General features: G+C 75.1%; 1 protein-coding gene across 2 annotated transcripts in view; it reads left to right on the forward strand.

Annotated features, from left to right (window-relative positions):
* Window positions 1–203: 203 nt before the first annotated feature.
* The window catches only part of NFATC1 (nuclear factor of activated T cells 1), a gene marked incomplete at both ends in the record, with an annotated part of 48148 nt that continues 33184 nt past the window's right edge, over window positions 204–15167 (forward strand). Inside the window, 3 exons of one of the 2 annotated variants that reach the window (XM_084252912.1) lie at window positions 204–330; window positions 8387–9458; window positions 13583–13742. In XM_084252912.1, the coding sequence (XP_084109038.1) occupies window positions 204–330; window positions 8387–9458; window positions 13583–13742 (1359 nt within the window). Of the gene's footprint in view, window positions 331–3579; window positions 3754–8386; window positions 9459–13582; window positions 13743–15167 lie in introns of those variants that run through there. The other variant, XM_084252913.1, reaches the window with a different exon arrangement.

The following is a 15167-nucleotide window of genomic DNA, read 5'->3' on the forward strand; positions in this document are numbered from 1 at the left end:
CAGAGCGCGGAGAGCCCCGACTCCGGCGCGGCGCGGACACCGGGCGGCGCACACCGGCCGCCGCGCGCTCGTCGGGGCCGCCGCCCGCGCCCCATGGCCGCCCCCCCGCGCGCGCGGCGCTGAGCCCGGCCGAGGGGTCCGCGCCGGGTCCGCCGCCCCGGGACGCGCCCGCCCCGCCGCGCCCGCCCCGCCGCGCCGCGTGGATGCCAAGCACCGGCTTCCCGGGCGCGTCCAAGTTTCCACTCGGCCCTCGGGCTGCAGCCCGCGGGAGCCCAGAAACTTTGGGGCCCGCGCCGCGCGCCGGCGGCACCATGAAGTCGGCGGAGGAAGGTAAGCCCGGCGCGCCGCCGCCCCCCGCCGGCCCCCGCCCCGCCCGCCCCGCGCCCCCCCGCCCGCGCCGGCGGCTCCGGCGGGTCCCGCGGGGTCCGGCGGGGGGACCGGCCGGCGGGGTCTGCGCGCTGGAGACGCGCGGCGGGCGCGGCACGGGCTGGGAATCGCGCCCCCCGGGTGTCCCCGGGGCAGCCCTGGCTCCGAGCGCGCCCCTTGCCAATCGGTGCCTCCTCGCGGCGAGCCGGGCGCGCGCACTTGGCCCCCGCGGGGCAGCCTCGCGGCCGCCCGGCCGCGGAAACTCGGTTCAAATGGAGGCGGTTTGGGGACCGGCGGGGTTTGGGCTGCGAGAACCACAAAGGACATCCTGGCATGAAAGGCGCTTTCTTTGGGGCCGAACGAACGCCGGCCCGTCTCTGCCCCGTGGCGCGAGGCCACCCGAGGCTTCCCAGACGGCCGGGTCGGGGGCTCCGCGCCCCTCCTGGAGCGCAGCCCGGGCAGACTCCGTCCCAGCCCGGGCCGGGCAGACTCCTCCCGCCGAAACCGGAGGCTGCGCAGCGCGCGCCCGGCCGCCGAGAGCCCTGGGCTGCGTGGTCCCAGCACGGCCCCTAATTAAAGCCATTTTGCGACCTCGCAGCCTTGACACCAGCCGGAGACGCCTCGGCGCGCCGTGGGCTGCCGGTTTGCAGCAAAGGCTGGCGGGGCGGCTCCCTGTGGCCTGGTGGCCCGGCGCGGTGGCCCAGCCCAGGGCCAGCAAGGGGCTCAGGACCCCAGCAGGGCCCAATGTCCCCCTCTGCCGCCCTTGGGGGGACCCCGCACACGTGCAGAACCACCGAGTCTCCCGCAGCCCAGCTGGCGCCTGCGCTGGCCCAGAAAAGAGCTGAGTAACCCGGCGAGGGCAGCGCAGGGCCAGGGACACCCTTCTAGGCCTCCCCCTGCCCAGCGTTTTATTAAGGGAGTTAAAGGCGGCAAAGCCGCCGTGGTGGGGACTCACCCTCTGCGAGGGGCCCTCCAGGAGCACAGGTCGTGTCTGCTCCACACAGCCTCCCCTGAGGGCGGCTCGGCCTCTGCCCGGCCAGCTCCGGGCGCTCTCACCTGCACCAAACGCCGGCAAGACCATGGACGCCTCCAGAGGGCCGGACTGGGCACCAGCACCTTGTGCCTTGTCTGTGCTTGCTGGCCCCGGGGAAGGCGCCTCGCGCCGTCCAGTCTGCGTGGAAACCCAGGCGCCTCCCCGCCCACACTGCCCGTCAGGGGGTTCAGCTATTTTGTTGAGCTTTGCTGTTAAGCCTTGGACACCCCCTCCCAAGTGTCCCCCATGCTGTGGGGTTCCCAGTGCAGCTGCTCCACCGCAGCGGCCAGCCGTCTGGCCAGCCATGCGACCCTGTCTTCTCTCACGAGGGGAAGGTCAGCCTGCGAGCTGGTGCTGTGAGCTTCCTGCCTCGGAGGGTGCGCGGGAGCGGCCGGAGCAGCCTGAGCCCACTGCCCTGAGGGCCGGACCAAGAGCTGACCTTCGGGGACCGTGGCCGGGGCCTTCCTGCTGCCCGGAGGCCCCCGCAGCTTCCCTCCCGCTGGCGAGCACTGGCCGGGGCTCACACACTGCCACCCCGAGAATGCAGGGCCCGCGTGCGGAGCCCCACCCGCCCACCCGGGCCGGCGCTGCAGGCCCTGGGCTAGGGCAGAACAAAGCTTGCCTGTTCCCGGCCAGTCGCTCACCGCGCGGTTTCCTAATCCTGATAGAGGGCTCTGGCGCCCGGCTCCTGCCCGCGCAGGGCTGCCGTCCCGGCCGACACCAGCCTCCGCGGGACACGCCAAAGCAAACATCGGGGAGAGCATCCCTCGCCGGGCTGGGCGCAGGGGCCGCGGGCGGGGGCGGGGAGCCGCAGGGGTGGCCCCCTGGCTGGCCTCCGAAGCTACGTGGGGTCCCGGAGCCCCAGGATGGAGTGGCTGGGCCTGGACTGCCATCAGGGGAGCCACTTTGTGTGAACACGGGAGCAAAAGGTCCGGCAGCTGAGAGGGGCTGCTGTTTGTGAGCAAGTTTCTGGTGGGGTGAGACGGTGACTGAAGTTTCAAGGAAACACAACACAGAGAGAGACAAAATGAAATGTTTTCGGTTTCTCAACAGAAAACAGAACTTCCATTTGCCCGAAGGCCAGCAACGAAAACAAAGCAAAACGCCAGCCCGCGACGGGCGGCTGGGTGCGCGCTGTGCCCGCGGTCACTAGGCCGGTCAGCACTGGGGGCCTGTGGGGCGGCCGCAGCGGCCGCTGCTCACACGCGGGCTGCTTCTGGAAGCGGCAGCCCCCCAGGGCCTGAGGCCCCGCAGAGAGGAAGACAGCAGGTCCCCGCAGCGCGGCCTGTGCCCTCCGGCCGCCCCGCCCCGTCACCCTGCGCTGCCTCTCCAGATGTTCCAGATGTTGGCCGCGGTGCCAAACCCGGGCAAGTCAGGCGCGCAGCTGGGGAAAGTGAAAGGAGGGAGCCCCGTGGCCCTGCAGGGTTCAAACCCGGGCCTGGGGGCTGTGGGGTCACTGCTGGGCGCCCGCAGGCCGCAGTGCCGCGCACGGGGTGTTGGGGGCCGCGGCCCCAGCCGGACCTATTTATGAGACGCGGGGGTCCCGGCTAGCCAGGCCCGGGAGGGGCAGCCAGAGGCCTGGAGGACGCGGCCGGGGCGGGCGCGCGCGCCCCCGGCGGCGCCCCCGCTGTCCCGCGAGGGCCCGGGGGAGGCGTCCGCCCCGCGCCCCCCGGCCGCGGGCACGTGCTCCCCGGGGGCGGCCCTGCGCCGCGGCGCGCGCCCCGAGTCGGCTCCGCAAACTTTCTTTTCTGCGCTCCGGGCGCCTCGGCCGGCGCGGCGGGCGGGCCGGGATCAGCGGCGGGATCAGCGGCCGCCTCCCGGCGGGGCGGGGCGCGGGCCGGGCGGGGGGGGGGGGGCGCGGCGCCCCGAGTTCCTCCGGCGCTCGGAAGCCGCGCGCGGCCTGTTTGCGCCGACCCGGAAACGGCGGGCGGGGCGGGGCGGGGGGGCGCGGGGCGGGGCGGGCGCGGGGGGCGCGGGGCGGGGCGGGGCGGGCGCGGGGGGCGCGGGCGGGGCGGGCGCGGGTCACGTTACCGGGCGCCGGGCGAGGGCGCAGGAGCCGGCGGCGACCGCAGGTGCCCGGGCCGGGGGCCGAGCGACCCGGCCGCCCCCGGGACGCGCCCGCCGCGGGCCCCGCTCGGCTCCGACGCCGCCCGGCCCCGCGGGGAGCCCCGGCCGCCCCGACCCCGGCGGCGGGCGGCCCGGGCGGGACCGGACCCCGACTTTGAGCCGCGCGGCGAGCGGCCCCGCCGGCCCCGCCGGCCCGTCCGACATGACGGGGCTGGAGGACCCGGAGTTCGACTTCGATTTCCTCTTCGAGTTTAACCAGAGCGGCGAGGGCGCCTCGGCCGCCCCAGGTGGGTGCGCCCGGCGGGCGGGGGCGCGGAGGGGCCCCCCGCCCCCGCCCCCGCCCCCGCCCCGGCTGTCCCGTCCCGTGGGCCTGCCCCGCCCCAGGGCGCCCGCGGCCAGGTCCTGCGCGGGCGCAGAGCCGGAGGACCCGGGTCCCGTCGCGGGGAGCGGGGTGGGCGGGGGCGCCCCTGAACCCGGCGGGAGCCGCGGGCCGGCGGGGCCCACCTGTGTCTGGGCGCGAGGCCGCCGCCCCCCCGGCCGGGCGCGCCGTCCTGACCCTCGGGCCGGTGCCCCCCCCCCCCCCCCCCGACCAGCGCGGGCCCCGGAGCCGCGCCGGCTCCTCGTGTCTCGGCGCTGCCGAAAGTAAAGGTTCGCGTTGAAGGACCACCAAGGACCCCGCCCCCCCAGACCCCGAGAGTCCCGCGGCCAGAGGCGCTGGGGCACCCCAACCCTCCGCGCCCCGCCCCCCGCGGGCTGAGGCTGGGGGGCTTGGCACGCGACGCCGCGCACCCCCCCGCCCCGTCCCCCCCACAAGCTCCGCACCCCCCCACGGTCCCGCCCCCCGACCCGGCCCCGCCCTGTACCCCCGGACCACAGCCCCCCGCTCGCTTCTCGGGCCCACCCGGTGCTGGGGGCCTCCAGGCACCGCTGTTGGGGGCCAAGGCCGGTGTGTGTTGGGGTGCTGTCTGGGGAGAACTGGGGGAGGCGGCGGAGACGCTGCCTGGCCCGCCGGGCCCCCAGCTCGGGCGCCGGGTGCCCAGCCCTGCCCCCGGCGCGCCTCCCCGGCCGGTGCGGGCCGGACCCGGCTCCCCGCCCGGCCCCAGCCGCCGCCCTGACTGCAGCGGACGCTGCCTGGACACGGCTCAGGGTCGGCCGTGGCCTCACGTCGACAGGCTGCCCGGCGCCCCGGGGTCCGGACGCCCCCGACAGGCCTGCGCGGCGCGGGAGTGCCCGCGGGCAGGTCTCGGGCCTGGCGCTGGCCGCGGTCCGGCTTTTTCCGCTGAGGTCGGACGGGCCGGGCGCAGCCCCGGGGCCGGCGGGCGGGGCGGGCCGGTGCGCTGGGCGCCTGCGACGGGCTGGCCCTCGGGCGGCACAGGCCCTGCTGCAGCCGGGCACGCGCCCCTGGGCGCTCCGCCGGCCTCACCGCGGCGCGGCGCGTCGGGTGGCCCCGCGGTGCCCCCGGCCGCAGGGGCTTGGGGTCCCCCGCCGGCCGGCTGCCCTGGAGAGTCGGCGTCGGGAAAGACGCGTTGGTGACGGCGGACCCCGGGGGAGGAACCTGCTAGAAAACGCTCCGTTTTCTGCGCCTCTGGGGGACGCGCCCGCGGCTGCCTTTCTCTGCACAGACGCGAAGAGCAGCTGGGCCGGGGGCCGGGGGGCTGCGGAGACGCCCTCCTGCCCGCACCCCGCTCGCCCCGGGAGGCCGGGGTGCTCCGTGGGGTGCTCCATGGGGTGCTCCGTGGGCCCCCCGCGGCCTGAGCGCCCCGGGCCTGCCAGCGAGCTCGCGCCGCGCAGAGGGTCGCGCGCAGGCTGTGCAGACGCGGCCCCGCCCCCCCCCCGCCCGGCCGAGCCCCCCCACCCCCCCCGCCGAGACCCCCCCACCCCCCCGCCCAGCCGAGACCCCCCCACCCCCCCCCCGCCCGGCCCCGGCCGAGCCCCCGTACAGAGCCCCCCGCCAGAGCCCCTCCCACCCGAGCCCCCGCCCCCCGCCAGGGTCTCCCCACCAGCCCCCCATCGCCCCCGCCCGAGCGCCCCCCGCGCCCCCGGCCCGGGCCCCCGCACAGCTGGCCGGCCGGCTCCGGCGCGGGCTCGGGGACCCTGACCGTCCTGGGGGCGCAGGTCGCCCCTGGGGGCAGCCGCGGCGAGGACGCCCCCCGCCCCCCGCTCGCGGGCCGGGATGAAATAACGCGTGACTCACGCCCGCGGGCGGCGGCTCCCCTGGAGCTCGCGCTGGACGCGAAGGTGGACGCGGTTTTCCAGCAGGACGCGCCCAGCCTGGCCGCGGGGCCGCCCGACCCGCCCGCCGCTGGGGACGCGGGGCCGGGCGCGCGGGAGCCTCGGGGTTCTCGGCCGCTGGGCCGGGGCGCTCGGTGCGTCCGGGGGCGCCGGGTCCTGCCTGGCCAGGCGGCACCCCCCTGCCCCGCCCGCCCCGCCCCAACCGCCCTCCGGTGGCTGCGGCCCCGCGCGCCCCGGGACAGCCGCCTGGCCCACGAGGACGCGGCGCCCGGATGGCCCGAGCCCCGCGAGCACCGCCGGGGGACCCCGCGCCCAGGGCCGCGGCGCGGGGAGAGCGGGACTCCGCGGTCGGGCCGGGACTCCGCGGTCGGGCCGGGCCTGGCCAGCCTCCTGGGCCCAGGGGCGCAGGGGCTCCCACGCCAGGAGGCTGGTCTCGAGGGCGCAACGCGGGCCTCGCCCTCCGGGCCACCCGCCCCTTGCGGAGAGGCCCGGCGAGGACGGGGCTGGGGGCCTGGGGGCCGGGCGCCCGGTCGTGGTGAAGGCAGCTGCAGGCGGGCACCGCTCGGCCTTAAACGCGGGGCGGTTGGGTGAGCCGCACAGAGGGCCGGTCGGAGTGGCCCAGGGTCTCTGGGTGCCCGGCTGCCCCAAGACCCAGAAAGGGTGCTCCTTCTGGAACATTCTCTGGGCCCGTCAGCGGCTGTGGGAGGCCTTTGGGCCACGCTGTCACCATCCCTCTGGCCCCGTCAGCTGGGCCTCCCTCGGCGCCCGCCGCCCCGTGGCCTGTCCGGGCGCTGGCCACCGGGGGGCTGCCCGGGCTGCCGAGCCAACGGCCTGGTCTCCACACGGGCCGCCTGGAGCGCTCCGCTTCCGTTACCTGCAAAATTACAACCTTGCTGGCCGGCCGGGGCGAGGGGGCCGCCAGGCTGGCTCCGGCGCTATTTCCAGCTCATGCCCAGCCGGTGCCGAAGGGGCCGGGCCTGGGACGGGCACGGATGGTGTCTGCGGGGCCGTCTCAGAGTGGGACGGCAGTGGGCACCGGGGTGACCCCTGAGCCTCTGGGAGGGGTGGCAGATGCCGAGGCCCGGCTGAGTGCGGGGGGATGCGGGGTGGCGGCTCAGGGCCCGGGGGTGCTGGTCCGGGCCTTGCCTACTCGGGGCGGATGTGCTGAGGCTGCAACTGAGACTGCAGAGGGGCAGCCTGCACCCCGGCCCACCTCTGTGCCCCTAGGGCCTAGCCTGCCTCCCCAGGCTCAGGGATGGGGGGCAGGAGGGCGGGGACCTTGGCTGGCTGCTGTTTCGGGCACCCGCCCCCTCACATTTGCCTGTGCCCCACCCACCCCAGCTCGCCTGCCTGAAATCGGGCCCCTGCAGCCCCGTACCCCGAGGCCCCCAGGACAGGTGGGGGGTGCTCCCCACAGGTCCTGACCTGGCGCCAAGAGCCTGAAAGCGCTGACGCGTTCACCCCATGTAAATGCCGCCCTTTGGGTAGTTAAATACTCAGCCTCGAACTTGGTTTCGGTGGGCAGTAAAACCAAATCAGGGCCCAGGTGCCACGGCCGGGAGGGCCCGGCAGGGCTGGGCAGGGCCGAGCCTCCCTCCACGCGCCCTGAGCTCAGATAAGCCCCCGGCCCTGCTCTGGGGCCAGTGGGTGGGGCCTCCTCACGGTCCCCGGGGGGCCCTGTCTACAGCACCCCCGGCCGTGCCCCAGAGCAGATTGCGGCCTCGGGTCTGTCTCTCCGTGCCCGCCTGCTCTGGAGCTTGGTGACACTTGCCATGGACCCCTGCGCGCTGCTGCGGACAGCCGGGGCCCAGTGCGTGGAGGCCCTGAATTCCAGGTCTCGCCCCTGGGGTTCGGCGCCACAGCCCCGGGGCCGCCCCTTGAGTAGAGCCCGTCCCCCCACCCTGCGGGCAGGCCCGGGGCTGCCCCGGGTTGGAGGCGGGTGCGGGGCAGGCCCGGGAGGCAGGGGCAGCCGGCCCTCTGAGAGCGGCTCTCGGCCACGGTCGCTGCCAGGCTGGCGGCTAGCGGGTGCTCGTGGCCAGCAGTCAGCGGCGACCTACACGCTTGATTGAGGCTCTGAGGAGCCTGTCGCCATCTTAGCTCTAGCCGGGCAGCAGGGCAGTCTGCCCTGAAAGACGGCTCCTGGGCCAGAGCCCTGAGCCAAGGCCACGGGAGACCAGGTCTGAGCTTTCAGCCCACCCTGGGGGGGGGCCTTGGCGCTGGTGACCGGCCACCTGGACAGCCATTGGCCCAGGAAGGTGTCCTTGAATGGCCAGGGCCCCATATCAAAAACTCCAGCGCCCGCCACACCCCCCCCGCCCCCCCCATCCACCCCCACCCAACGCCCCTGATCCGGTGACCAGGCCCGGCCCCTGGGCGCAGGGCACGCCGCTCTCTGCAGCGACACAGACAGGCCGGCGGGTTCCTGCCCTGGCTGCTGCCGCGGGGATGCTGGCCGGAGACGGGCCGTGGCTGAGGGGCCTGGGAGGGCGGATTCTGCCTCAAGAGCAGGAGGAAGGAGGGCCTGGCGTGGCTCGCCGAGGGGGCACTCTGCGGGGCGTGGGGCGGCCGCCTGCTGGCCTTGGGGCTCGGGGCTGGCTCCGGGCTGCGGCCTGAGGCCCCACGGAGTGGGCAGCCTGGACAGCGGGCGCTCGGGGCGCCGCGCTCACCTGCTGTCTCTTTGCCTTGCAGAGCACTACAGCTATGACCCCGCCGGCCTCGGGGCCGGGCTGCCGCTGCCCGCCCTGTCCGCCCCCGGCCACGACCTGCAGGCCCCCGCCGCTGGCCTCTCGGCCGGCCACCCCGCGGGCTACGGCGGTGCGGTGGACAGCGGGCCCCCCGGCTACTTCCTCCCCGCCGGCCACACCAGGCCCAACGGCGCCCCAGCCCTGGAGAGCCCCCGCATCGAAATCACCCCCTACCTGGGGCTGCACCACCACGGCCCCTTCTTCCCGGAGGCAGAGGTGGAGGACGTCGCCCCCCACGCCAGGCGCTCGCCGTCCACCGCCACGCTGGGCCTGCCCCACCTGGAGGCCTACCGCGACCCCGCGTGCCTGAGCCCGGCCAGCAGCCTGTCCTCCCGGAGCTGCAACTCCGAGGCCTCGTCCTACGAGTCCAGCTGCTCCTACACCTACGCGTCCCCCCAGACGTCCCCCTGGCAGTCTCCCTGCGTGTCCCCCAAGGCCACGGACCCCGAGGAGGGCTTCCCCCGCGGCCTGGGCGCCTGCGGCCTGCTGGGCTCCCCCAGGCCCTCGCCCTCCGCCTCGCCCCGCGCCAGCGTCACCGAGGAGAGCTGGCTGGGCGGCCGCTCGCCCCGGCCCTCCTCGCCCGGCAACAAGAGGAAGTACGGCCTGGACGGCCGGCAGCTGCCCTGCTCCCCCCAGCCCTCGCCCGCGCCGTCCCCCCGCGGCTCCCCGCGGGTCAGCGTGACGGACGACAGCTGGCTGGGCGACTCCACGCGCTTCACCAGCTCCGCCATCGTGGCCGCCATCAACGCCCTGAGCACCGACGGCGGCCTGGACCTGGGCGAGGGCGTCCCCGTCAAGGCCCGCAAGACCGGCCTGGGCCACGTGCCCTCGGGCGCGCTCAAGACGGAGCCGGCGGGCGAGGACCTGGGCACCCCGCCGCCCCCGGCCGAGTTCCCGCCCGAGGAGTTCCCCGCCTTCCAGCACATCCGCAAGGGCGCCTTCTGCGAGCAGTACCTGTCAGTGCCGCAGCACCCCTACCCCTGGGCCCGGCCCCGGTCCCCCGCGGCCTACGCCAGGTGAGCGCGGGCGGGCGGGCGGGCGGGCGCTGGGCGGGGCGCATCCCTGGCGCCACCCTCCGTGTCCACCCCTTCCCTTGCCCCGCGCAGCCCGCCAGCGCCCCCAGGCCCGAGTGTCCCCTCGAGGCCCCTCCGCGGCCAGGGCAGCCGAGCCGGGCGGGGGTGGGTGGGCGGGTGGCCGGCGCACACAGAGCTCCTGTCCTCCCGCACGGCCGGGCTCCCGAGCCGCCGCCCGTGCCTGCTCTCCTCGATTGCCACGGCCGCCCCGGCAGATGGCCCACCCCGCCCCCCGCGGTCCCTGGGGCCCCGCACAGAGCAACACGGCCTCCCGGGAGGCCCCACCGCCGGTGCCGCCGCAGCTGCCGAGCTCCGCCTGGGGGGCGGGGCCGCTCCTCGGGGCCCACTTCCTCAGCTTGGAGCTTTTATTTTTAACTAAACAGCTTTCCCAACAGGTGGGCACTGGCGGCCCTGGGGGCCCTGCTCCGCGTTTATCAGGCGTGAAACGGGCGCTCGCCCCGAGCGCAGCGGCAGATGCAGCAGGCCCCTGCGCTCTGCCCTGCTCCCCTCTCCGGGGCGGCTGGCGGGCGGGCACAGAGAGGCGCTGGGGCGGGCGGCCGCGCGGGCGTCCACTTCGGTCTCCAGCCTGCCCTGCCGGAGCTGGGCCTGAGCAAGCCCAGGAGGGCCGCCCAGTGCGGCCTCCGCCCCGAGGGCAGGGGCGCCGGGAGCACGCAGGAGGCCGTGGTGACCTGGCGGCGCTCTGGGACGCTGTGTCTGGCCGGCACTTGCACTGCTGGGCAGCGCAGGCAGCGGCCGTGTCCAGCTGTCCCCAGACCAGCGCCTGTCGGAGCCGGGTGTGACGCGTGAACGTCCACGCGGAGGCGTCTTAGGAGCTCCAGAGCCTCTGCCGTGGCCCCGTCGCTATGATTTCCCTTAAGTAAAAGCCAGGTCTAGAGAAACACGTCCGGCACCCATGGAAAGTCCACAGGCTCTGCCTCCCTTGGGCAGCGGAGGCCCAGCCACCCTTGTGGAAGCTGGTCTCCCCAGGCGAGTGTGGCGGGTCCTCGTTCCTGGGGCTCTGCCCTGGGGCCTCTGGCCAGGCTGACCCCCGAGACCCCGCTGCGGCCCCATGGGCTTCCTTCATGGCATGTCTTGGAGACCCCGCCCCTGGCTACAGGGCAGGCGTCTGTCCCAACGCCCCCTCCCTGGGCACAGCCGTGGGGGCTCGTGGGCCAAGAGGAGGGGGCCAGACAGGTTCTGGGACTCTTGGGGGTTGGAGCCCTGGGCCGGGCCATCCTGTTCGGGCCAAGAGGCCATGTGGGCATTTCTGTCTGGCCAGAGCTGGCGGGCGCGGCGATGCCTCAGGGAGGTCTCTGTGGGCGCAAGCGGGGGGGGGGGACTGTGGTGCCCGCGGGAGGCGGCGGCAAGGGCGGGTCTGACCCGTGCCTGCCTGTGGGCCCGGTGGGGCCTGAGGGCACTGGCCTGGCCCTGCCCCCATGTCCTGCTGTGGCGCCCAGGGCCCTGGGGACATCTCGGTTTACACAAGGGGAAACCAAGGCACAAGATTGCAAGAACAGGAAGCCAAGAGGGACCAGCAGCCCCTTGGTCAGCGGCCTCGGGCTGTCCCCGGAGGCAGGCCCTGCAGGGCCAGGTGGGTGGCTCCAGGGAGGAGGCCGGGCTGGGCGGGGCAGCGGCCCCCGTCAGCTGAGGACGGCTGAGGCCCAGGTGGCCTCGGGGCCCGGGTGCACTGGGCACAGGTGCAGGGCCTGTCCGCAGGTGCACTGGGCTTGTCCCTGACCTCACGCCCTGCTCTGCTGGACCCTGTTGCTGACCAGGCCTGTGCTGGGCACTCGCTGTCCAGGGGTGTCTGGGTGTCCGTGGCCCAGCCACATGAGGGGCCGAGTGGACTTGGGCCCTGTGATGAAGCCCGAGAGGTGGGCGTCCCTGGGCATCCCCCACGTGACGCCAAGGCCCCGACTCCCACCCGGGTGTCTCCAAGGGCCCCATGGTCCCTCTCCGTGGGAAGGCCGGAGCGCTGGGCCAGGCAGGTGCCCTGGACACTGGACGCCAGGGTTAGGCCGAGGCGGCCTCGGAGGGAGGACGCACCCCAGGGTGCTGGAGCTGGGTGGCTGCGCAGGGCGGCCAGCTGTCCTCCCCGGGGAGATCCTGGCCGCTCGCCCAAGGTCATGGGGCCGTCCTGTGTGGGCAGAACCCTGCAGGCGCAGCTCAGGCAACACGAGTCCGCAGGGACGGTGAGCTTGGGCGGCCTCTGCAGGAGCACAGGTGGGTGGTCCCGGGCGCGGCCTGGGCTGGACAGGAGCCCGGGGCGCAGGGCCCCACTGGCAGGCCAGGACTGCGCTGACGCTGCGGGAGGCCCAGCTGCCGCCCCGGACAGGGCTGTGTCTCCAGAGTGCTGCCCAGGTCCAGCGGCTTGGGGACGCCAACCACAGCACCCAGGCTGTCCCCGGGGCCCCGGAGTCCCGGGGAACTGGTCTGCACAGACAGAAAGCCTGTAGCCCACTGACCAGCACCCGGCCCACTGCCCTCCGCAGAGCCAGGGAGCCGCTGGGGCCTGGCCGGCCCTGCACCGTGGGCACCCGTGGGCACAGCCTCCACATAGCAGACGGCCATGCGGTCAGCGCCCTGCGGCCCGGAGGCAGTGGCCGCTGATGTCTGCAGGGAGGGTCGGACTCACGGGAGGGGACCTGGCTCCGGCTCCTCGTCCGGGCCGGGGGCGTGGGCCTCGCGCCCTGCTCACTTGGTGGGGTCTGGGGACGTGGGCCCTCGTGGCGGGACCCTGTGCACCACAGACCCAGCCTGGCGACCTCATGGTGTGGGGCTGGCCCTTGCTGGGCATGTTGGACAGTGCCCACCCCGGCGGGCCCTGAGGCTCTGGGCCAGTGTTTCTGTCTCCAGCAAAGGGGGTGAGAGATTTGGGTGCCGGGTGGACGCCGTCGAGCCCCCGCCCTCGTGGGTCAGCGCTGCTGCTCCCGTCAGAACTAGTGAGTGCCCGGAGGGGCCCGAGCGGTGGCCATGCTGGGAACTGGCAGCGGTGTGGGCAGGGCGGACTGCAGAGCCTGGCGGCGGGGGCCACAGCGCGAGCCTGGATGGCGGGCCGAGCCGCCCCTGAGCACGGCGGGCGAGGGGTCAGCATGTGAGGGCTCGAGGCTCCCAAGGCCAGCTTCACCTACAGAGCGGCCGGCACTGGCCCGGCACTGCAGCCCCCGGCGCCGAGGCCAGGGACCGTGTCCCTCTGGGGTCCAGATGGCGCCCAGAGGGCCGGAGTGGGCGGAGGGGGTGGGGGCAGCTGCGCGGCTCACGCCTGCGGGCTGGAGTGGGCAACGTCTCCTGCCCGGTCTGCGTGCTCAGCCCCTTGCTGCCCGGCCAGGCCCGCTTCAGGATGGACGTCCTGCTCCTTGCGCAGCAGAGCGGCGTCTCCAGGGAGGTCCTGACAGGGCCGCCGCGCGGGGACGCACACCAGGACCTGCTCTGGCACGCGGCGGGGTCTGCCGTCACCCAGGCCCGGCCTGCGCCCCTCTGTGGCCCCCGCCCCCCGCCTGCCCGGACCCCCCCGGCCGGCCCCTCCAGGAGCACCTGCCACGCCAGACACACGCACGACACAGGAATCCCCTGGCCGAGAGGCTGCCAGCCACGCTCACACCCCACGTACACCCCCCAAACACCCCACACACACACTCCACACCTCGCAGTCACACACACTCCACGCACACCACACACACCACAGACACTACACACAAAACACACCCCACACACCCCCCACAGACACCACCCCCCCACATCCCACATACATACACCACGCACCTCACAGACACCACACATGCGCCCCCCCACACAGCACACCCCCCACATCCCACACACACCACGCCAGACACCACACACACCATACCACGCAGACACCACACCACACACCACACACCCCATGCGCACACCACACTCACGCCTCAGATCCTGGGGGGCTCAGGCTGGGTACCCGCCCTGGGGTCAGGTCTTCCCAGACCGTCCCTCGCGGGACCGGCGTCCGCGGCGTCCTCGGCGGGGCCCGGCCCGTCCTCGCGGGCTGGGCCGGGGGTGCGGGTCGGCGGGGCTGACGCTGGTCTCTCCCGCAGCCCGTCCCTGCCCGCCCTGGACTGGCAGCTGCCCTCGCACTCGGGGCCCTACGAGCTGCGGATCGAGGTGCAGCCCAAGTCGCACCACAGAGCCCACTACGAGACGGAGGGCAGCCGGGGGGCCGTGAAGGCGTCGGCCGGAGGACACCCCAGCGTGCAGGTACCCGCCCCCGCCCCTGGGGCCCAGCCCGGAGCGCGCAGCGGCCAGCGCGGGGCGGGAGGCGCTGACCGGGCAGCTGCAGAACAGCTGCGCGAGGGGGAGGCCGGCTGCTGTCGGGCTCGGACGGGGGGGCGGGGGCCGGACGTGGGGCCGTGGCGGCTGGGGGCAGCCGGGCACGGACGTGGGGCGGGGGCTGGACGTGGGGCCGGGGGCCCACCAAGGCCGCCATCTTTGTTTTCTCGGTGGGGCCGGGCCGCGGCGGCTCCATCGGAGGCGGGTGGCGGGCACTGGGGGGTGTCTGCCGGGGCCATCAGGCCTCCCTGCTGCCGGCCTGGAGGCGCGGGGGCCGGGCTGGTGCTTGACATTTTGTGCACAGCCGCCCGGCAGGGGGTCAGGCAATGCCTGCATTTAGCTAAATAGCCACTCGGCCATGTGTCCCCCAGGGGTGCTAAGTGCAAAGACCCTGAGGCAGGTGCGGGGAGGCTGGGCCTGCCAATCAGGCGTGGAGTGCCACCTCACTCGAGGCTGCAGGAGGTGGAGCAAGCGGGCGGGGAGCGCCCCGTCTCAGCCGCCCTGCTCCTCGCTGCAGCCCTGGGAGTCGCCGCCCCCTTCCTGAGCTGTGCTGGGGTGTCCCCGCCCCGAGAGCGGGTTCCCCCCCACCAAGCCCTGGGCCCTCCTCAGCGCAGACAGTGAGAAAATTGAGACATTTTGGAGAAACCACGAAGCCTGAAACAGTATTTAAAATCTGCGCGGCAGCCCGAGGAGCGCGTCTGTTCAGCGCCGGCGTGTGCGGGCGCGGGGCTGGGCTGCTCGGGGGGCGGGCGTGCAGGAGGGGCCGGGCCGCGCTTCTCCTTCCGGGGCTCGCTGTCTGCGGCTGGCCGGCGCGCGGGCTCCTGTCTGGGCAGGCCAAGCTGGGCAGGCCCCGAGGGGGGCTTTGGGGTCTGTTTCCTTCCCGATGGGAGGACGAGAAACTGGGCGAGGGCAGGCGGCCGAGGCCACCAGTGCGGGACAACGGCCCCTCGGGTCTGAGCAGCGACCGCGGAGCCGGCTGTGACCCAGCCGCCCGGGCAGTGGGTGGCGGGCAGCAGGCGGGGCCGAGTGGGCGGCAGGTGGGGCCGGGGCTCTGGGCCGGCCGTGTTCCCGGCTGTGCTGAGGCCGAGGCCTGGGGGGCTTGTGCTGAAGCTAAAAAGCTGTTTCCGCTGCAGAGCAAGCGGCTCAGGACAACCTGGTCTGCGGCCCAGAGGAGGCCTCCGCGGGGGACAGGGGCTGCCCGTCTGCCCCCCGGGGCCCTCGGCGTGGGCCGGAGCTGCTCTTCAGGCTGTTGCTTCTCCCATGTCCCGCCCGCCCGGCAGCGTCCTCGGTGCCATGGCCGGGTCTGGGCAGCAGGGACCCTCTCCCTGGTCTCCGAGGGGCAGTGCTCCCAGG

The sequence above is a fragment of the Talpa europaea genome (assembly GCF_964194135.1).
Source record: "Talpa europaea genome assembly, chromosome: 13".
Taxonomy (NCBI): Eukaryota; Metazoa; Chordata; class Mammalia; order Eulipotyphla; family Talpidae; genus Talpa; species Talpa europaea.